At 41.1% G+C, this 22,300-nt stretch overlaps 1 protein-coding gene across 1 annotated transcript in view; it reads left to right on the forward strand.

Annotated features, from left to right (window-relative positions):
- PRKAR2B (protein kinase cAMP-dependent type II regulatory subunit beta) overlaps positions 1-22,300 on the forward strand; it is a gene marked incomplete at both ends in the record, with an annotated part of 88,684 nt that overhangs the window by 57,721 nt on the left and 8,663 nt on the right. The window contains 2 exons of the mRNA XM_080614676.1: positions 9,704-9,756; positions 10,908-10,991. Coding sequence (XP_080470802.1) covers positions 9,704-9,756; positions 10,908-10,991 — 137 coding nt within the window. The remainder of the gene's footprint in view (positions 1-9,703; positions 9,757-10,907; positions 10,992-22,300) is intronic.

Genomic DNA, 22,300 nt, shown 5'->3' on the forward strand with positions numbered 1-22,300 from the left:
AAAGAAATAAGCTGCCTGAATTTTATCCAGCTTTGGATTTTTAGGCTGATGTCCTGGTCATTTAGTGATTTGTGTTAGGTAGTGGACCACTCAAAAGTTGTAACCCCATAAATCTGGTAGATTGGAGGCGAATTTCTTCCATTTTTGGTTTGTATGCGAGGAAATATCAAGAATATTCATGTCTCTGTGATTGCCAGATCTTTTTTTCTGAGCATACATACTTTTATTCCAGTTTGGACAGCATTTGTAATGTAAATGCTCTATGTCTAAAATAGTAATAACATGGAATTGCAAGTTATCAGGCATTCTGTATATTAATTTGCCTAAATATGCATAGATAAAGTTTAAAGTTTCAGTTTAGTGACCCTGTCAGGCGTAGGCGTTTCACAGATGCCTTCTTTTTGACAGTATCATGGGAAATGATGATCCCAGTGATCATGCTTTGTTCCAAACTAGCTTACATTTAAAGTAAACTTAACTCCTTGGGGTTTTGCCCAAATGGTGGATCTCAGCAGTGCAGAGCAAGTCAGTGTTGCCTTATTATATCACATGTAAAATCAGATAACTTTTATCTCATCTCATTGTGCACTCAGAGGAGAAAGTTGATCTCCTTTCTCTGGGTTGTTCTTCAGTCCTTACGTTTACTTACAGCTCCTCAATCTCATTTTCCATGTGGTCCAGTCAAAACTAGATCTAGGAATAATATGGAACTTGGTAACTGCAAGCATCAGAGACCATTAGAAGTAATTTCTCATTGCTACCATCACTCAGGGTTAGCTTTTGTTTAAATAAGAACTATGAAATCGGGAAAATGTGAAATTGTGGGGTATAGGGTTTTCTTCTGGTTCCTCCTGCAGTGGTAGGAACTGCAGGAAATCCCACACTGCTGTTAAGTTACCTTAGCAATTTTTGTATGCTAAACCAGGGAAATTACATTCTTGCTGTATGAGGGGATGGGTTCATGAGTAACTGTTGTAGTTAGGGATATTTGTAGGGATGTATGTCATGCTGGTGTAGCTGCAGTGGCTAGAGATGGTCTGTTTTCACACTCCAGCCTGATTGTTATGCTGCCAAGACTATAGTATTGATTTGTCCTGAATGAGATGCAGAGATATTTCCACAGCTCTTTTTCTCTTGTAAAATTCTCTGTAATATGCATTATGAATTGGGGGTTCTGTGCTTTGGAAAGGATACACACATATCGGTTGGTTTTCCTGCCATGTTTTACATGTAATAGGTTATTTCATGATTATATATGAATTTTCATTTGTTTAATTATTGATAGCTTCTTATTACCTTATACATTAAGGGAATAGATAGAGCATGACTAAAATTTTTTGTGATTTTGCAATCACTAAATGTTAATTTTCATTTTAGAATTAATTTGCATCTGAAGTGACTGTATTCCTGGTTTTGAATATCAAACATATTTACTTGCTGAAAACTAGAAAAATTACTTTACTTGGAGTGATGAATTAGAAATTGTAAAAGCTTTGCTGACAAGGCAATCCATCCAGTGCTGTATGCAGTGTTCATTGCATGTGTATTTTAATAATGGACTGCCTTTGACAATTCAGATTTTTCCTACAAATACATTGTATTGATGTATTTGGGCTTGGTTTTGTCTATCTTTTGGATAATTATTTGTGAAACATAACCTTCAGTTGGAAAAACTGAATAAAAATAGTTTCACTTAATTGAGTTTAGCAACCTATGGAAAAATATGTACAGTGTTTGCATCACTATTTTGTATGCTATTTTGCAACACTATTTTGTATAATTACACATGGGATGAAACAGATCCCTAAGAATGGTATTGGGACTGCTTTTTGGACAATGATGTGAGTATTGCATTCATCAGTGACATATAGCAAAATGTGGCAGGCCGTTTGAGCTTAATGAAGTCACCATGTACTGTGTATCATTGTGCGTGTGGAATGAGCTGGATAGGTAGAAAAATAGAATACTGAACACTGAGTACTGCAGCCACCAACAGTGGAATGGTTCAGAATAATGAATGTCTGCCTTAGACAAAAGAGATGGGGACCACAGACTATCTCCCCAGAATGTACAAAATGAATGAAGAAAACGTGCTGTTGCACGAGCAACCTGTCATCATCATCTGGTGATGAATTTCTTTATTTTTCAAGAAATATGGACTAAATGGAGAAGTGGGAGAACCAGTCCTGCAGCTTGTTACAACTAACAGGACTCATCTCAAGAGGGAAGGATTTATTTCAGCCAATTAGCCACATTTTGAATTAATCTTATCTTAATCTGAACATGTCATACAGATCAGATGAATCACTTCGTAAATGTTCTGATTTTTCTCCATTGACTGCAATTGGAATCCAGATGACTTCCACAGGTGTGGTTGTGTACATAAAAGGCGTATCATTTAGTTTTAGATGTTTCATGCCATTGGGATTCTCATGTACCAAACCCCAATGTTCATGTCATGAAATTCAATGGACTGCAGTAATGTCAGAAACCATATTTCAAGAACAGAAGTAAAATGTTACCAATTTTTTCCAAGTGACATCTAGGGGTATGCACTTAGGAATTAATATGTTACTAGACTGTGAGACAGGCTACTGAAATAAGCAATGAAGGAAAGGAAATTCCATATTTAAAACAGCAGAGCCACAACATTGGTATAATCTTTAAGTTGTGAGCCAAATGAAAGATTCGTCCTTGATTATGGCAGAAAGATAAGCCAAGGCATAATAAGTACCAAATTGTGACCAGAAGAGTTTCTCATCACAGATGAACATAAGAATAAATAATTTTAAAATTTGGGTGGATGGGCACTAGCCAAGAGAAGCTGCAATTCTTAAATGCATTGCCTGTAATCAGCGAAGAAATACTTAATGAAGGCACCTGCTGAATGAGACTGACTGAAATTGCCTTCTAGCAGAGAAGAGTGAAGTTAGAGCAGAAACTCTAGCTGACACAAAAGACCTCAGGAATGTTCTTTCTCTGGACTGATCCTTCAGAACATTTGAAAGGGACGGTAAGATGATTCAGGATGGGCCTGGATAAGGCTCAATTCAGTTTCTTTTGTATGGTCTGGAAGACTGTTAAATGTTCAGCCAGGCTCTCCGAGACCTATCAGTTCTGGGATAAGAGTATCAGTGCCATTAAATTCCTGTTTTGTATATATATTTTTTTTCTTATGGAGAGATTTTATTGGAGGTAAGGACAGGATGTAACTATACCTCAGGTTGAGACAGACTATTCATACACTCAATCTGTATCGTTATCCAGATTTGTTGCCTCCCATGTACACATACATGGACTACGGCACAGGTGCTGGTACCAGCTGAAACAGAGTAGATAGGTAATGGTGCTTTTTTGGCACGTTACTATTGTTGCTATTTAAATAAAATCCCCATAGGTTTATTTCAGACAAGATTGAAGTAACGATAGTACTCTAAAACAGTCATTTGGAACATTTTGTTTATGTAGATGTAAAATATTATAGTTGTTCAACAGATTGCAGACTTCCTTTTGTGGGCATACGTCGGACCAAATCCAGTTCCTAGTAAGCTTGATAGGAATCTTTCAGTCAGCTCCAGAGGGACTTGTATCAAGTTACTTTAAGTTTTTGAAAATGCTAAGTTTTATAAAGTTGACATTTTACTGAGTGCTGGGTGCTTGATGTGGTGAGGACCAAGACTTTCTCTGAGACTCTGCATCATATGGTACACTTTGCCATGAAATTGTTTTACTTGGATAGATAATGAGGAGGTTAACTGGTCTACTTGTTCACTACTTTAGAAGTTGTTTCCATAATAATGCAGGAAATATGGGGCATAAACAAGAGGACCTGAAATCTTATAGAATTGGGTTGGAAAGGACCTTAAGATCATCTAGTTCCAACCCCCCTGCCATGGGCAGGGGCATCTCACACTAAACCATGCCACCCAAGGCCTCATCCAACCTGGCCTTGAACACCACCAGGGATGGAGCATTCACAACCTCCCTGGGCAACCCATTCCAGTGCCTCACAACCCTTACAGTAAAGAACTTCTTCCTTATATCCAATCTAAACTTCCCCTGTTTAAGTTTTAACCCCTTACCCCTTGTCCTATCACTACAGTCCCTGATGAATACGCCATCCCCAGCATCCTTGTAGGCCTCCTTCAGATACTGGAAGGCTGCTATGAGGTCTCCACGCAGCCTTCTCTTCTCCAGGCTGAACAGCTCCAACTTTCTCAGCCTATCTTCATACGGGATGTGCTCCAGTCCCCTGATCATCCTCGTGGCCCTCCTCTGGACTTGTTCCAACAGTTCCATGTCCTTTTTATGTTGAGGACACCAGAACTGCACACAATACTCCAAGCGAGGTCTCACGAGAGCAGAGTAGAGGGGCAGGATCACCTCCTTCGCCCTGCTGGTCACGCTCCTCTTGATGCAGCCCAGGATACGGTTGGCTTTCTGGGCTGCAAGCGCACACTGAAGCCAGCTCATGTTAAGTTTCTCATTGATCAACACCCCCAAGTCCTTCTCTGCAGGGCTGCTCTGAATCTCTTCTCTGCCCAACCTGTAGCTGTGCCTGGGATTGCTCTCACCCAGGTGTAGGACCTTGCACTTGCCATGGTTAAACTTCATAAGGTTGGCATCAGCCCACCTCACAAGTGTGTCGAGGTCCCTCTGGATGGCATCCCTTCCCTCCAGCATATCAACCGAACCACACAGCTTGGTGTCATCGGCAAACTTGCTGAGGGTGCACTCAATCCCACTGTCCATGTCACCGACAAAGATGTTGAACGAGATCGGTCCCAACACCGATCCCTGAGGGACACCACTCGTTACCGGTCTCCAGCTGGACACTGAGCCAATGACCACAACTCTTTGCATGCGGCCATCCAGCCAGTTCTTTATCCACGGAGTGGTCCACCCATCAAATTGATGTCTCTCCAATTTAGAGACAAGGATGTCATGTGGGACAGTGTCAAAGGCTTTGCACAAGTCCAGGTAGATGATGTCAACTGCTCTGCCCCGTCCATCAGTTCCATAGCCCCATCATAGAAGGCCACCAAATTGGTCAGGCAGGATTTCCCTAGTGAAGCCATGCTGGCTGTCACCAACCACCTCCTTGTTTTTCATGTGCCTTAGCATGCCTTCCAGGAGAATCTGCTCCAAGATTTTGCCAGGCACAGAGGTGAGACTGAGTGGTCTGTAATTCCCCGGGTCATCCATTTTCCCCTTCTTGAAAATGGGGGTTATATTTCCCTTTTTCCAGTCGTTGGGAACTTCACCTGACTGCCATGATTTTTCAGATATGATGGCCAGTGGCTTAGCAACTTCATTCGCCAGCTCCTTCAGGACCCGCAGATGGATTCCGTCAGGTCCCATGGACTTGTGTACGTTTAGGTTCTTAAGATGGTCTTGAACCAGATCCTCTCCTACAGTGGGCCTAGGTTCTTCATTCTCACAGTCCCTGTGTCTGCCTTCCAAGACTTGGGTAGTGCGGTCAGAGCATTTGCCAGTGAAGACTGAGGCAAAAAGTCATTAAGAACCTCAGCCTTCTCCAAATCCAGGGTAGCCAGTTCTCCCGATAGCTTCCAGAGGGGGCCTACATTGTCCCAAGTCTGTCTGTTATTTGCAGTGTACCTATAGAATCCCTTCCTGTTATCTTTCACATCCCTAGCCAAGTTTAATTCTAACTGGGCCTTAGCTTTCCTAACCTGGTCCCTAGCTTCCCAGACAACATCCCTGTGTTCTTCCCAGGCCACCTGTCCTTGCTTCCACCTTTTATAAGCCTCTTTTTTCCTTTGAATTTTCCTGAGCCGCTCCTTATCCATCCAAGGAGGTCTCCTGGCCCTCCTGCTGCACTTCCTTCTAGTTGGGATGCAACACTCCTGAGCTTGTAGCAGGTGATCCTTGAATAACAACCAACAGTCTTGGGGCCCCCTGCCCTCTAGGGCTATATCCCATTGAACCTTACTAAGCAGGTTCCTGAAGAGGCCAAAGTCTGCTCTCTTGAAGCCCAGGGCAGTGAGCTTGCTGCACGCTCTTCTCACTGTCCTGAGGATCTCGAATTCGACCATCTCGTGATCGCTGCATCCAAGGCTGCCTTGGGGCATCACATTTCCAAGCAGCCCTTCCCTGTTGGTGAGCACGAGGCCAAGCATGGCACCTCTCCTTGTTGGCTCCTCTATTACTTGCAGAAGGAAGTTGTCTTCCACACAATTGAGGAACCTCCTGGATTGCTTGTGCCGGGTTGTACCATCCCTCCAACAGATGTCAGGGTGGTTGAAGTCCCCCATGAGAACAAGGGCCTGCGAGCGTGAGGCTGTTCCTATCTGTCTGTAGAGTGCTTCATCCACAGATTCCTCTTCATCAGGTGGTCTGTAACAGATCCCCACAGTAATGTCTCCCATTGCTGTTCTCCCTTTAACCCTGACCCACAAACTCTCTGTCAACTGCTCACCTGTCCCCAGACAGAGTTCCATACTCTCCAGCCTATCCCTAACACAAATAGCAGCTCTCCCTCCCTGTCTGCCAGGCCTGTCTTTTCTAAAGAGCCTGTAACCTTTCATTCCAACACTCCAGTCGTAGGAGCCATCCCACCATGTTTCTGTGATGCCTGTTATATCATACCCCCGTAGACGTGCACAGATCTCTAATTCCTCTTGTTTGTTCCCCATGCTACGGGTGTTTGTATAGAGGCATCTGAGCCGAGCTCCAAATGAAGCCGGTTCATTGGCTGGAGCGGCTGGAATATCTCTACGTTTCTCCGAGCATTTATTATAGGTGCTGCCAACTGACTGGGAGTGTTGGGACGGAACGATGCCCCCGTGCCCCAACACATCTAGTTTAAAGCATCCTTGACCAGCCTGGCAAGCGTCCTACTAAAACTGCTCTTCCCTTCAGTGTCAGACCAGGTCCACCAGCCTCCAGTAGACCTGGCCTATTAAATTGAGTCCTGTGTTCTAGATACCCAAACCCCTGACTATGGCACCATTGTTCTAACCATTTATTAACCTGTCCAATCCTTCTATCTTAATCAATGAGCGACAGTATGGTTGAACTAGCATAGCAGAGACACAGGGGGAGGATAGGAAGGTGGAAGAGACTGTTGCTATTGTGTATTGGGTTCAGACACTTGCGCTGTGGTCCAGCTGTAGAGGGAGTTTATCATACTGATTCTTTATGAGTAATACTAAAAGGGGAAAAGCTTATGAGCTCCATCGCTATGCGGGCATTGCACTGACACCAAACAGATCAGGTTGGTGGGGATATTTATGGGCAGAATAGAGGGGATGGTGATGATGGGAGGTTTTAATTAATCAGTTATCTCTTGGAAACCAACAAATGAGAACACCAACTGCCCAACGTGTTCTGCTATGTACTTAACTGAATTTTGAGGCAGTGGAAAAAGTAATTGAAGGGAAAGCAATTGTATTTAATACCAACTCTAAGGAATAAACTGTTTAAGAATAGGGAGAGGAAAGGCAGGTGAGTGAAAATTACCCTGGCATGACAAAGCTTACAGATTTCAGGAGGGGGAAGAAGTTGAGTGAAAGAATCAGAACAACAAAAAAGGATATGAAAGGATTGTGGGCATAATCCCTTTGGAAAGGAGTCTGGAGAAAAAAACTTAAAGGAATTGGTTGTTCCTCAAAAAATACAAAGATAAAAAAATGCAAATTGCAAATTGAGAGAGCACAGAAGAACAAAAAGCATAGTAAAACAAATTTGGATAAAATATAAGCACCTCTTTTATATCAAGCACAAGAAGGAACAATGTAGAAAATTTGTTTGGATTATTCAGAACAAGGGCGAAAGAATAGCAAAACATGTAGAGAAAAAGGGAATAATCAAAGAAGGCAAGGCCAAATATGTGAATAAGAAAAAACTGTGTACAAAAAAATCCCCAAACCATGAGGGGTAACAGAAATTGTGCTGGAAGTATATTTCTGGTAAGAGCACGTTCCAGGAAAGTGATGCTCTACTGCTTAACAGAAGCACATCAGTCTTCACTAGTGGTATTAAGAGCATATGGAAAACTCAGTCTAAAACAGAGAAAGGACAAATCAGGGAGTACTTAATGTGTTCGGTGTTTTGAGGTTAGCTGTGCCTGAGACATGCTATATTTGGAAACTGGAAGAATTGGCTAAATCAGTCTCAGCCCCGTTAACAATTATCATTGAGAATTTGAAGAAGAAAAGTGAGAGAGAGTAGAAAAAAAACACCCCAGAAAAATAGAAAACCTGATCCTTAAAAGGGCAGGGAAGCGACAGAGGGAAGAGGCCTATCACCGATTTACAGATCATTTTTGTTCTTAGAGAAATTACAGACAAATATTCAACCATTTTTTAAGTACTTGGAGGAAAGCAACAAACAGCAGTCAGCATGGGTTTGTTGGAAGTATCTAATACCCTATAACAAGGGATTAAAATTTAGGGATGAAAGAAAAGGAGCAATTGTCCTACATTTTCACTTTAAGAAACTTCCAAATGCTGTCTCACAAGACTCTCCTATTAACAATCTAGGGAACATCAAGCAGTGGCTTAATTTAAGTTGTTTGGGATATAGCTGCAGAACTGGTTGGATAAGATAACCCTGAAGCAGCTATTGCAGTCTCACTGTCGTGTGTGTTTGTTTCACAAGAATTTATTTTAGACGCTGTTCTGGTTTTTCAGTAATAATTGGATTACGTATTAGAGAGTACACTTATTAAATTTGCCATTGTCACAAAGCTGAGAATGGATTGGAAGGATGCCAGACGACAGGATTAGATTTGAAAATTATCTTGGCACATTTGAGAAATGGCTTGGGGAATAAGGTAATATTTCATAGGTGTGGGTGCATGGTTCTACATGCAGAATAGCCATATACAGGACACAGGACAGCTGGTTAAGCAGTGGGTTTTGAGAACAATATGTAAGTCATGAATATTACATGGGTAAACATAATCAAGCTGTTGTGAAAAAGGTCTGGATAGATGAAAAAGACATAAAGTCCTCAAAATGTATGGAGTAATTAATCTGTTGTACTTGGTACTCTGCTCAGCTCAAATACCCGGTCAAGTTTTGAGCATTCCACTTCAATAAAGATAAGGATAATTGGAGGGAGTTCAGGGAATGGCAATGAGGGTAGTTAGAGGGCTGAAAAACATGACTTGTAAAAAAAAAAAAAAAAAGAAGAACCAGAATTAGTTACTCTAGAAAGTAAAAGACAGGTAGGGAAGAAAAGTGTTTGAGGCTGAAAAAAAAACCCCAAACCAGCCAACCAAACAGAAAAAGCCAAAACTCCATAATGCAAAACCACCTTGAGCTTAACACAGATGAAGGGAATGATCTGATCCCTGCATCCAGTATGGGTAGCTTAAATTCTAACAAGAAATTATTAGTTCAGATATCAGAAAAGGAAAATCTGATAGAACAGGAAGATCACTTGGAACAGGTTAGGTGACAAATTTGTAAGTATGTTAGAGGTCTTTTAAAGCACTAAAAACGTGTCCAAAAATGATGTACAAATACACAAAGTTACAAGTGCAGCTTTGTTTCACCAGCAGTTTAGAAATGACCTGCTATGGAACCTGTCAGCAGTATCTTCTGTTATTCTTTACCGTGTTACATTACTGCATATTGCTACTGTGCCACACACTGCATTTTCTGTTGTGTGAATCTTGTGCAAGATTATTGTACTTTGAATTCATTTTATACATTTTTTATTATTATTATTTCAGTGTGTGCAGAAGCTTACAATCCTGATGAGGAAGATGACGACGCAGAATCAAGGGTATTTAATGCTTTGAGTCAAATACTTATTTTTTATCAGTTCTTGGACATTAAATTTAGGCAGACAAATGTAACCAGCCTTACCATTCCTTTCCAGAAGCATCTTTTATAATATACTTTAATAATCTCTTGGGGTTTTGAAGGAACATTTAAAAATCCTCTGTAATGGTCACCCATGTAGGACCTGATGTAAGTACTGTTCTAAATCAGCACACCTTTGATACGTGGTCTGTTAATGAAACATTTTTGTGCAACTGTTTGCCCAGAGAGCACCTTCTCCTAAAAGTACTTATTTGGTGTCCTTATAATCTTGCAATAGTTTCGTCATTATTCTACTATTTTTCATAAGGCAGAAAAAAAAAAGGTGAATTATAAAATTGCTAAGATTTTCAGATGCACAACGCAATAACTACCTATATTTATTTCTTTTACTTATGTCACCCTTTTAAAGGCCTTTACGTAGCTTTTAATATGAAACAGCATAAGTATGACTTTCAAGACAAGTCTAAATGTTTATATTCTACCTAGTTTCTGGCATGTAAAACTGTCAAAAAGATTACCCTGTAGTATCACAGCTTTGAAACCTAGCATATCTTTTTAAGCATGAGTTCAACTTGACTGATATTCACATTAACCAGACATTGATAATTTAATAGATCTCTATCTCATTTGGATAGTGCTGATTCTGTTGTTTACTCAGTGAAACTTCTGAGAAAAATTTAACACAGATCCTATTTCACAAAATAGTCTTTGGGAGGTAGTCATGGAAATGGCTAAATGTAACAGTGGTGCTTTTTATAAAATATGTATGCTCCAAGTATAATTAGAGAGTAGTAGAGTAATGTTTATGCAGCAAAAGTTGATGTTAAGGTATCCAGAATGTCTTGCAGAAATGAACTGGATTCTACAAATGTAAAGATCTTATTAGCTTAAATACAGCAGTGCTTCATTTGCTAATGCTGTGGTGATATACACATTGTGGTGATAACACATTGAGTGTTTTATTTAAATATTAAAGGTTTTAAAATGAAAGTGCTATGAAGCATGGCCAAAGTATTGGGTAAAATGCCTAGTTAGCTGAATTAGCTCAGTCCTTCAGCTAGTGTTGCTGTATGATAACCACTTTAAAGGTTTTTCTGTTATATCCCTCAGATTATTCACCCGAAAACAGATGATCAGCGAAACAGACTGCAGGAGGCATGCAAGGACATTCTTCTTTTCAAGAACCTAGATCCGGTAAGAAATTCTTTGTAATTAACCCATTTGGCAGTGCTGCTAAGAATTAATTCTCTTGAAGTTTTGAATAGAAGTTTACAGATTTGACTTTTCGAAGCCCTTAAGTATGCTTTCTTGACCATTTCATAAACTCCAAAAATGCTATTTTTATAACTGATGTCATATATATGATTTTTATTCACCACCACGAATGATAGACTTGAAGCATGTTAATATGAATATATACATTAATATGATTGTAAAGTATCGTATTTTCTTACTTTAAATCTTGTTGCTGTACATTGAATATAAACTCATCAGTTAACTGCGATGTTTAAGATGTTTCTACTGGTTACTTTTCGTCCTCCAGAAGTGTGCCGAGTGCTCCATCAAAACCTAAAATTATCCCCAAAGCCTACAGTTTATCAATAGATGTAATTGAACAATCAAGTTATGAAATAGAGGGAAAGAGAAAGGCAGTAGTGAGGTGTTTACATTATTATTTCACTTGATACAGACACTGTAAAACCACTACAGATAATTTTTTTTCTGCACAAATAATTTCCTTCTATTGCCTATAAACCAATTATGGGCTTTTAAGAAAGCCAAAATGCAGTGAATGAGTGATCTGGATCAGACAAAGGTGATAATGCTACAAAAGAAGCACAAGGCTGTTTAAGGAAAAAGGCGAGTGTATCAATCAAAATCTGCATACCGAGGTTGGAATGACTCAGAGCACAGCAAATGCTTTCCCAAGAGAATTGATTCAGTGCTGTCAGGGGAGGGAGCATGGGGGAAAGGGAAATAATTATGCAGAATTTTAAGCATGAGAACAAAAAGGTTTAAATTTGATTCAAGAGGGAGCTAATGGAATGACCAGCCTGGAGCTCTGCTTGGAAGTCAGGTGCTGTTACAGAGAAGGCATGTTAATTCATGCTGCAGGGTTTCCAGCTCCTGCTTTTGTCTGCACAAAGGCTGAGTCCTGGCCTTGCTTACCTGTTCCCAGAGAGGCCCTGAGGAGCAGTAAGCCACAGATCCCCAGCTTTGAAAAACCCTGCCATTAGAACTATAGGAGGGCATCAAAAGTCTTAATGTAGGTGCTAACATGTGTGCATCTTGGGACACTAGGGATCCTGACAGATGATTTCCTCCTTCATGCTGTCTGTTTAATGGGTAACTAATTAGCTGCCTTATTATACTTGTTCAAGCTAAATTCACCCCAAAATTTGGCTCTTTCATTCCCTAATTGTTCTTCTACATAATTTCAGGGATACAAAATGGTTTATGGGCTTTGTTTTGTATTTTCCTTTTTGTTGCGGTGTCCTGGCTTCCTGTTCTCTTTACCATTGTTACATTAGCCTGCCAATGGCATTTTGGCAGACTCCTCTTAGTGAGCCTCCGAGCATTTCTCTCCTGTGAGCCCTGTGACCCAATGGATCTAAATGTTGTTTGTTTCTAGAGTTTGTTGTGATGTTAATTTTGAGATACTGCTTTCCTGATTCTTGCTTTACATAGTTTCTTGGTAATATCTTCTTACAGTATCAATCCTCTGGATGTGATCTGCTTTTGCTTCTAGTGAGAACTCAATCTTCTGTCTGAATAATCATCAGCCCCTTGGTCTGCAGGAAAGGGATCTGTTTGCTTTGTAATCTTCTGTAGGCATAGAGCATTAAACTGTTCCAGGGTGGCTCAAACTTAAACAGGGGAAGGTTAGGTTAGAGATAAGGAAGAAGTTCTTTACTGTGAGGGTGGTGAGGCACTGGAATGGGTTGCCCAAGGAAGCTGTGAATGCTCCATCCCTGGCGGTGCTCAAGGCCAGGTTGGACGAAATCTTGGGTGACATGGTTTAGTGTGAGGTGTCCCTGCCCATGGCAGGGGGGTTGGAACTAGATGATCTTAAGGTCCTTTCCAACCCAAACTATTCTCTGATTCTATAACCTTCCAAGTAATACTAAGGGTTTACTTCCAGTGTTAGCAGATGTCTTCTCAGGACTGTGCTGCTGTCTTGATACTGTATCCTCTTAATGTTTTGAACTTCTTTTTTTTTAATTTTGCTTCTCAATCAGTTACTTGTAATTGCTAACATTTCCCATGGTCTGTTACAGGTGTTCAGCAGAAGACTTCTTAGTTCAGTCTTCCCCTTGTGTAGCTATGCAATCCAATGCCTTGAAATCTGCTCCTAGTTTTTTGTTATAATAATGCTGCTCATAAAAGGCATTGGAAAGGTATTGAGCTCTGAAGATAGCAAGGATATTAAAAGGTAGCCTTCTTCAATCTGTCTTGTTCCTCTGTGGAACCAAGATCTGTAGTTTCCCAGGGGAGTTCTCCCATTCCTCCTTCTTGTTCTACTGCTAGGCAGTGACTTGAGCTCTACCAGTGTAGTTGCAGTAATTTAAATGTTCCTATCAAAGCTCTCTTTCTCACCTCTGCCTTTCCACCCTGTAGCACAAGCACATGTGGTGTCAGCTGCTGCAGTTTCCTCTCTGGTGTATTAGCAAAAAAATCCTTGATCTTGGAGAGAGATAGTATCTTCAGCTGCTAAAAGTCTCTGGAACAGAAGTCAAGCTGTGTATTGATAGCATCTCTCACTTCCACTTTTATTTCCCTTCCATTTATCTTCAGCCTCTTTCTGCTATAGTTCTGTGAATGAAAATGTGAATGAAAAACATTATTTCAGAAGTCAGTGAGTTGAAGGGGAAGAGAAAATGTCAAGTGCTTAATGGCTTTTCCATGATGGCATTTTAGCAAACGCCATTCCTAGATAGGACACTACTCTCAAATACAGTATAACAACATGTCTTAAGGCATGATCAAACTTGCCTTCAGTACGTGATGTTAAATGGAGGCCACATTTTCTTACAAATTTTTCACACCCTAACACAATGTGGTTTAATTTGAATGGAAGGATAAGATAAGGTTATCATTAAACCAGAAGCAGGATTGATACAGTGTGCCAAACTGCTTGCCCTACGTGCATGCACAAAGCATGATACCGTTTCATGCTCCAGATGTTGGAGGTTACTGGCAATGGAATCAGAAGCTGCGTGTCCTCTTTCCCCTCCAATTTTGCTTTGTATGAGCCAGCAAGGATAAAACAAGATGGTAACCAGATGCCTTGGGCTGTTACTGAGGATAAGCCCCAAGTCTCTGTTACTGGAATTTGTCTTTGTTCAGCCTAACAACTGTTTCATCACTGAGAGGAGTAGCAGCAGCATCATCTCACCTAATGGCCAACACAGCCTTCTACTCTTCCTTTTTACAGTGCAATTTAGAGAAATTATGCTTTTGGTTTTGTCTTTTAAGAGGAAACGTATGCTGGGACTGATTAACAACAGCCTATTTGGTTTGGCTGTTATGGCCAGCAGTTAAAAAACCTGATGAACCTATTATCAGAATAACAGGGTGGCTCAAGGGACTGGTAGCATCAAAGCTGTGTCACACCCTTGCACTTAACGTTTTCATCCTTGTTTCTCACAAAAAGTCAGAAGCAGTGTTAGATAATCTGTTCTCTTCCAGGGAAATGTTATTTTGGAGACCTTTGCCCTGCTAATGCTTTACAGAATGTTTCAGATAGGTCTTGAACCTCTTCTAAAAGGTGATAAATTATACATATTCTTCACAAATATGCAAGAGCAATTTCTGGACATATTGCCACTCATGCATCTGGAGCATTATTATAAGAGTGAACAAATATTGATTAATCAATTCTAGTTGATTAACTGGAAGATGAAAGAAAGCATAATGCAAATGTATTTTATGAATAGTGGACTCATGCTCAAGGCCAAAGCATTTGTTGAAAAGTGCTACAACAGAAGATTCTAATAATGCTGTTAACGTTCTTAAAAATATTCGTAAAGAATTAGGACTACAGATGCTGGAGCAATTAGTGGTAATACATAGGTAGATAGATCTATCTATATATGAGTGAGCCCAGAATGCCTGAACAGAGTTAATGCACTACCTTCTTCAGCGGCACAAAGCTCTTTGCAAACTAATGGGTTCCCAAAAAAATAGATCTGCACTTAATCATCTTTTTTCTCTAAAGTAAAATTAATACTTACATCAGATCTATGAAATGGGGATTCTCTCCACCTTGTCTGTTGCATCAGAGTGTGGCCAGCAGGACTAAGGAAGTGGTCATCCTTCTGCACTCGTCACTGGTGAGGCCGACCTTGTATACTGTGTTCAGTTTTGGGCGCCTCTTACAAGAGAGATATTGACGTGCTGAAGCAGGTCCAAAGAAGAGCAACGAGAATGGCGAAGGGCCTAGAGCAAAAGTCGCATGAGGAGTGGCTGAGGGAACTGGGGTTGTTTAGCCTGGAGAAGAGAAGGCTTAGGGACCTTATCTAGAACTGCCAGAAGGGAGGATGGAGAGAGAAGGTGGCTGATCTCTTCTCCCAAGTAACAAATGATAGAACAAGAGGAAACAGCCTCAAGTTGTACCACAGGAGGTTCAGATTAGATACGAGTTAAAAATTCTTCATGGAAAGTGTTGTCAAGCATTGGAAGAGGATGCCCAGGGAAGTGGTTGAGTTGCTATTCCTGGAGGCATTTAAAAGATACGTACATGTAGCGCCTAGGGATGTGGTTTAGTGGTGGACTTGATAATACTAGGTTAATGGTTGGACTCAGTGATCTTAAGGGTCTTTTCCAACCCAAATGATTCAATGATTCTATAATCAGTTATTGAAGATGTTCTGCTAAACGACTGCCCAATGTACAGTGCCTTTGTCTTTGGCTGAAGAATTTTGGAAACTATTTGCAACTCTGAATTATTTCTGCTCTTTTTTTAGCCAACTTGCTCAGAGGATGAGTTATAAAATACAGAAGGTGCTACTGAGCCTGACTGATGGGCATGCGCATGATACTGGAGAGGCAGAATACTAAATTAACATTGAATGGTGTGAATGAAGGTTAAGGTATATTCTCAAGGAAAATATTACTACTTGAAAATATTGATTATACATTGAAATACAAATAAGATTATTTGATAGTGAAGAATTAAATGCCTTTTGATTAGTTTACAAGTGGATATTACACAATGGAGCTAAACATTTTAAATTGGATCAATGGTGCTGCTGACACTCATATTGGAGTTTCAGGGGAATATATGTATCACAGTATCACAGTATGCTAGAGATTGGAAGGGACCTCAAAAGATCATCTAGTCCAATCCCTCTGCCAGAGCAGGAACACCTAGATAAGGTTACACAGGAAGGTGTCCAGGTGGGTTTTGAATGTCTCCAGAGAAGGAGACTCCACAACCCCCCTGGGCAGCCTGTTCCAGTGTTCCGTCACCCTCACTGAGAAGAAGTTTCTTCTCAAGTTTAAGTGGAACCTCTTGTGTTCCAGTTTGTACCCATTACCCCTTGTCCTATCATTGTTTGCCACTGAGAAGAGCCTGGCTCCATCCTCGTGACACTCCCCCTTTATATATTTATATACACTAATAAGGTCACCCCTCAGTCTCCTCTTCTCCAAACTATAGAGACCCAGCTCCCTCAGCCTTTCCTCATAAGGGAGATGCTCCACTCCCTTAATCATCTTGGTCGCCCTGCGTTGGACTCTCTCCAGCAGGTCCCTGTCCTTCTTGAACTGAGGGGCCCAGAACTGGACACAATATTCCAGATGCGGTCTCCCCAGGGCAGAGTAGAGGGGAAGGAGGACCTCTCTCGACCTACTGACCACCCCCCTTCTAATACACCCCAGGATGCCATTGGCCTTCTGGGCCACAAGGGCACAGTGTTGGCTCATGGTCATCCTGCCGTCCACTAGGACCCCCAGGTCCCTCTCCCCTACACTACTCTCTAACAGGTCGTTCCCCAACCTACACTGGAACCTGGGGTTGTTCCTGCCCAGATGCAGGACTCTACACTTTCCCTTGTTATATTTCATCAAGTTATTCCCTGCCCAACTCTCCAGCCTGTCCAGGTCTCGCTGGATGGCAGCACAGCCTTCTGGCGTGTCAGCCACTCCTCCCAGCTTAGTGTCATCAGCAAACTTGCTGATAGTACACTCAATTCCCTCATCTAAATCATTGATGAATATATTAAATAATACTGGTCCCAGTACTGACCCTTGAGGCACTCCACTAGATACAGGCCTCCAACTAGACTCCGCCCCATAGACTACAACTCTCTGGCTTCTCTCCTTCAGCCAGTTCGCAGTCCACCTCACTACCTGATCATCCAGCCCACACTTCCTCAGTTTAGCTATGAGGATGCTGTGGGAGACTATGTCAAATGCTTTGCTGAAGTCAAGGTAGACCACATCCACTGCTCTGCCATCATCCATCCACCATGTTATTTCCTCATAAAAGGCTATGAGGTTGGTCAAGCATGACTTCCCCTTGGTAAAGCCATGTTGACTGCCCCTCATAACCCTCTTATCCTTGATATGCCTTAAGATGGCACCAAGGATAAGGTGTTCCATCAGTTTCCCAGGGATGGAGGTGCGGCTGACCGGTCTATAGTTACCTGGGTCCTCCTTCTTGCCCTTTTTGAAGACTGGAGTGACATTTGCTTTCCTCCAGTCCTCAGGCACCTCTCCTGTTTCCCAAGACTTGGTAAAGATGATGGAGAGTGGTCTAGCAATGACTTCCGCCAGTTCCCTCAGCACCCGCGGGTGCATCCCATCTGGACCCATGGATTTATGGATGTCCAGATTGCTCAGCTGGTCTCTAACCCATTCCTCATCGACTAAGGCAAACTGCTCCACTGACCTGACTTCATCTGAGGTCACAGGGGTACAGGGCTCTTCAGGACTGCCTCCGGCAGAGTAGACAGAGACAAAGAAGGCATTCAATAACTCTGCCATCTCTGTATCTTCTGTCTCCAGGGCACCCATGCCGTTCATCAGTGGGCCTACATTGCCTCTGGTGTTAGTTTTATCTGCCATGTATTTGAAAAAGCTCTTTCTGTTGTCCTTGACTCCTCTCGCCAGATTTAATTCTAAGGAGGCCTTAGCCATCCTAGCTGCCTTCCTACATCCTCTAGCAGCAGCCTTATATTCCTCCCAAGTGGCCAGCCCCTCCTTACATGACCTGTAAACTCTCCTCTTCCACTTGAGCATACCCAGCAGTTCCTTATTTAGCTACACAGGTCTCCTGGCCCTCTTCCTTGACTTCCTACGTGTCAGGATGCTCTCATCTTTAGCTCGGAATAAGCAATTCTTGAATGCCAACCAACTATCCTGGGCCCCTTTACCTTCAAGCAGCCTTGCCCATGGGATTTCCCCTAGCAATTGCTTGAAAAGGCCGAAGTTTGCCCTGCTAAAGTCCAGGGTTGCAATTCTACTTGCTATTGTACTGGTCCTACCACACAAGATCCTGAATTCCACCATCTCGTGGTCGCTGCAACCAAGGCAGCCCTCAACCTTTACTGCTTCGACCAGACCCTCCTTGTTAGTGAGGATGAGATCCAGCAGCGCTCCTCTCCTGGTTGGCTCATCCACCATTTGGATGAGGAAGTTATCATCCATACACTGGAGGAACCTCCTGGACGGTGGCTGGGTTGCTGAGTAGTCCTTCCAGCAAACATCAGGGAAGTTAAAATCCCCCACGACGACCACGTCCTGTGACTGTGAGGCCGCTCTCAGCTGCCTGTAGAAGGCCTCGTCAACTTCCTCACCCTGATCTGGTGGCCTGTAACAGACACCCACAACAGTATCACCCCTGCCAGCCTGCCCCTTAATTCTCACCCACAGACTCTCAACTCGCTCATCCTCTGTCCCTGGACAGAACTCAGTACATTGCAGCTGCTGTCGCACATAAAGAGCAACCCCACCACCCCGCCTGGCTGGCCTGTCTTTCCTGAAAAGGACATAGCCCTCCATGAGTATATTCCAGTCATGGGAGCTGTCCCACCACGTCTCTGTAATTGCCACCAGATCATAATCTCCTGACTTAACACAGGTCTCCAACTCCTCCTGCTTATTTCCCATGCTGCACGCATTGGTGTACAGGCATTTCAAGGAGGGAGCTGAGCTCACCGATTTCATCCTAGGATTATAGGAGGCCTCCCAGTCTTCATCAATCCTAGAGTGCTGCCCCACTGGGGCAAGCCCAGCTACAACCCCATCCCCCTTCGAATCTAGTTTAAAGCTCTCCAAATGAGCCCTGTTAATTCATGCCCCAGCATCCTTTTGCCTCTGTGAGGTAAACCTTTCCCACGTGCCATTGTCCGGACTGGAGCCTTATAAAACCAGCCGTTATCAAAGAATCCAAAGCCCTGCCTGCAGCACCAGTCACGAAGCCAAAACAAATGTACATGTTTTTTTCCTGAAAAACAAATGCAGAGGCCTGTAGACATGAATTCTGTAATTGACTCTTCCTCTCCAAGGTCCTGACTTGTTGATTAAGAATTCCTTTTCTTCCTGTGGCTTCCTTCCCTATGTTTTGCTAACTATTTCTGTCGAGCCTTTTTTTTTTCTTTCCCTACTTCCTACTCTGCTATTCTGTCTGTTTCATTACCTTCTTAATATCATAATGAGCATTAATTAATAAAGTGGTTTATGAACTCAGGGGCAATAGAAGAACTGTAGATTCACAGACTAAAGAATACCTATCTTTGTGACTAATACCTACCTGCTAACTGGTTTGTTTTTACTAGTTATCAGTTGTAGTCACATGCCCTTCATATTAAATGTTTCCTTATTCCTCAGTATTTTGAAGACTTTAATTACAGGAAAAATGTCATTTGATTGACTAGAAATACGTATTTTGTTTGTCAGTGAATTAATAAGGATGCCCAAAGGCAGAGTTTGACTGACTGCAGTAGATGATTTTGACATTTTCCATTCTTGTCACCTTTATGCAGTTCAGTAATTGGTTAACAGCAAACTAGATCAGAGGACATTCTCTGTCCCTGAGGCCATGCAGTGCAGTATGACATACATACATAAATAAAACTAAACTGTCTTGCATTCTCCTCTCCTCCTAAGCCCACCAAACCAAGCAATTAACTAGGGTGGTTTTACCTTTTGTGGGAAGAAGCCCTGGCTCAAGCATTCCCCCAAGCCATGACCAGGGCTTGTCAGGAGGAGTGACAGTTGGCACAAACCAAAGCTCTAGCAGCTGTGCTAATAATTGCACCAATAGCAAGCCAGCCCAGACTGTATCTGTCTTGAAACCATCCCCTGGTCCTGTTCGGTTTGTACTTCTAGTTGTAGTCTCTGATTCTGACTGATCTGAATATGCAAAAGAACTTTACTAGCAGAGTTTATTTAAGTTGGTATAAAAGTAGGGTAGATATCATCTCAGTCTAAGTGAGAGGAAAGAAAATCGTATCATCCCTGCTTTAGGTGATACAAAAGGGTATATCATGCTGGCTGATACTGATAAAGGAACTAATCTTCCTTTGCACCCTGGCTTCCCAGCAGTTACATTCACACTCGAAAGCAAGGCTGAATGAGACAGTAATGATGGCTGTAACTATGTCATGTTTATTCATTTGTCTAGCAAATTATTTTGTGAAATCACGCTCTATCATTAAAGTCTAATTGGTAGAAAGACTTTTTGGGAGAAATGCAGTGACTACACTTCAAACAAAGGAAATTTATTTATTAAAAAGAAAATCTTGATAGATGAATTTGGTTTGTATTGTGAATGTGTCTTTCAGAAAATAAGATTGCCCATTCAGCCTCCTCTCTTTTCTCTGTCACAAAGGATGGTGATCAAAGCATGCTTTCATGACAACAACCAAAGGTTTCAATTTCTAAAAAATGTTCTTTTTTGGAGGAATTTACTTGCTTTGCAGTTTAGAATTAAAATAAATAAATAAAATAATCATTGAGTATATTAATCAGTGCATGTAAATAAACATTATATAAAGAATAAAATTCCAAATAATTTAAACTTTAGTTTTGGTTCTTGATATTTGTAAAGTACATTATCCTTAAGAAAAATAAATGCTTTATTATATTTGAAAAAAATGTTTAAAGATAATGAAATTTTAGCAGAAACCATAATGATTGCACAACATACATGCTTAATACTTCAGATCTATAAATTCTATTTCTGTGAAAAAGTTTATCATATTTTAAAGTATCATTCTTTAGAATATTGATTATCAGATTACCATGGCATTACACATGGCAGATTTACAAACACTTGATCTAAAGATATCCTCTTCCTGTGTTATTTTATATGTATTTTTTCAAGCTAGAACTGCTTTAAGGAAGAATAGCTTTCAGACTGCATCATTTTACAAAATACCAGAATTAATCCTGTGTATGATAACAGATCTTTTTTTTAATTCTAAAATTGCCCATCTTTATCCTTTGAAAGTAACTATGAAGGGTGTCAGTAAATTGAGTCTCAGTCTGGTAGAGAAGCAAGAGGATTCATGTAGAGCAAGCTGGGCAAGCAATTTTGTAACTCTCATGGTAAAAGCAAAAAACATGTGCCTGGTTTGGTTATTACAGTCTGCTCTATCTTAATTTTATGTAGAAAACTTTGGGAAAGGAACTTAATTGTCCTTACATTAGCTGCAATTTACTTAGAAAGTTAAAATACATGTTACTTCAGCAGACAATAGACAACTCTCAAATGTATTAAATACCTTCAAGTGTTTAAAAGATTTTTTTAAAGGGAATTGCATTTGTGAATTCTACTCTGTTGTCTAAAAGTCATAGATTTACCTATCAGAGAAGTTGTGGATTGGTGAGCTTGATTTGTAATTAAGTGATTGAAAAAGTTTTAACCTGAAATTTGAGATAAACCATACTAAATGACGATTACAACTATATGTATTATTCCTTCAATACAGCAAATAGCCATCTTGTTAGTCTAATCTTTTTTCCAAGATGTCTTGGGAGTATTTTAATTTCCAAGGTCTGGGGAACATATAATACATTTTTTTTTTTTTGGCATTGCTTGCATTTAGAAGATAACATCTACTCTCTAACTTCCCCTGAAGCGTGGAGCATTCTGCATGTTATTACTTGTTGTCAAATGGCAGCCAAGGGCTGTTGGTTGAGGAGCCACTCAGATGTAAAGCAAGGGGAAGGAAATGTGCTGTTTCAAATGCTTTAGACAACTAACTGTCATTTGGTCCATTTTGCAGATTCTGTAGGAGTTCCTTTTACTTTCCATAGGGATAGTGAAGTAATATTACCTATTAATTTAAGCATGAAAGTTTTTAAAAGGCAATTCCTGTACCTACTTTTCAATCTCTCCCAATGACACGCACACACACTTTTCTCTGAAATAGAATATAACCCATTCATTGGTAGTAAAATGATTCTTCTTTTTGCAAATACACAAGCTTTCTATACTAAAAATGGTACTAAATTGAGGCATAGTTAAATGATTCTGTGCTGGCCTGGGTAGG

The sequence above is a fragment of the Psittacula echo genome (assembly GCF_963264785.1).
Source record: "Psittacula echo genome assembly, chromosome: 1".
Classification (NCBI taxonomy): domain Eukaryota; kingdom Metazoa; phylum Chordata; class Aves; order Psittaciformes; family Psittacidae; genus Psittacula; species Psittacula echo.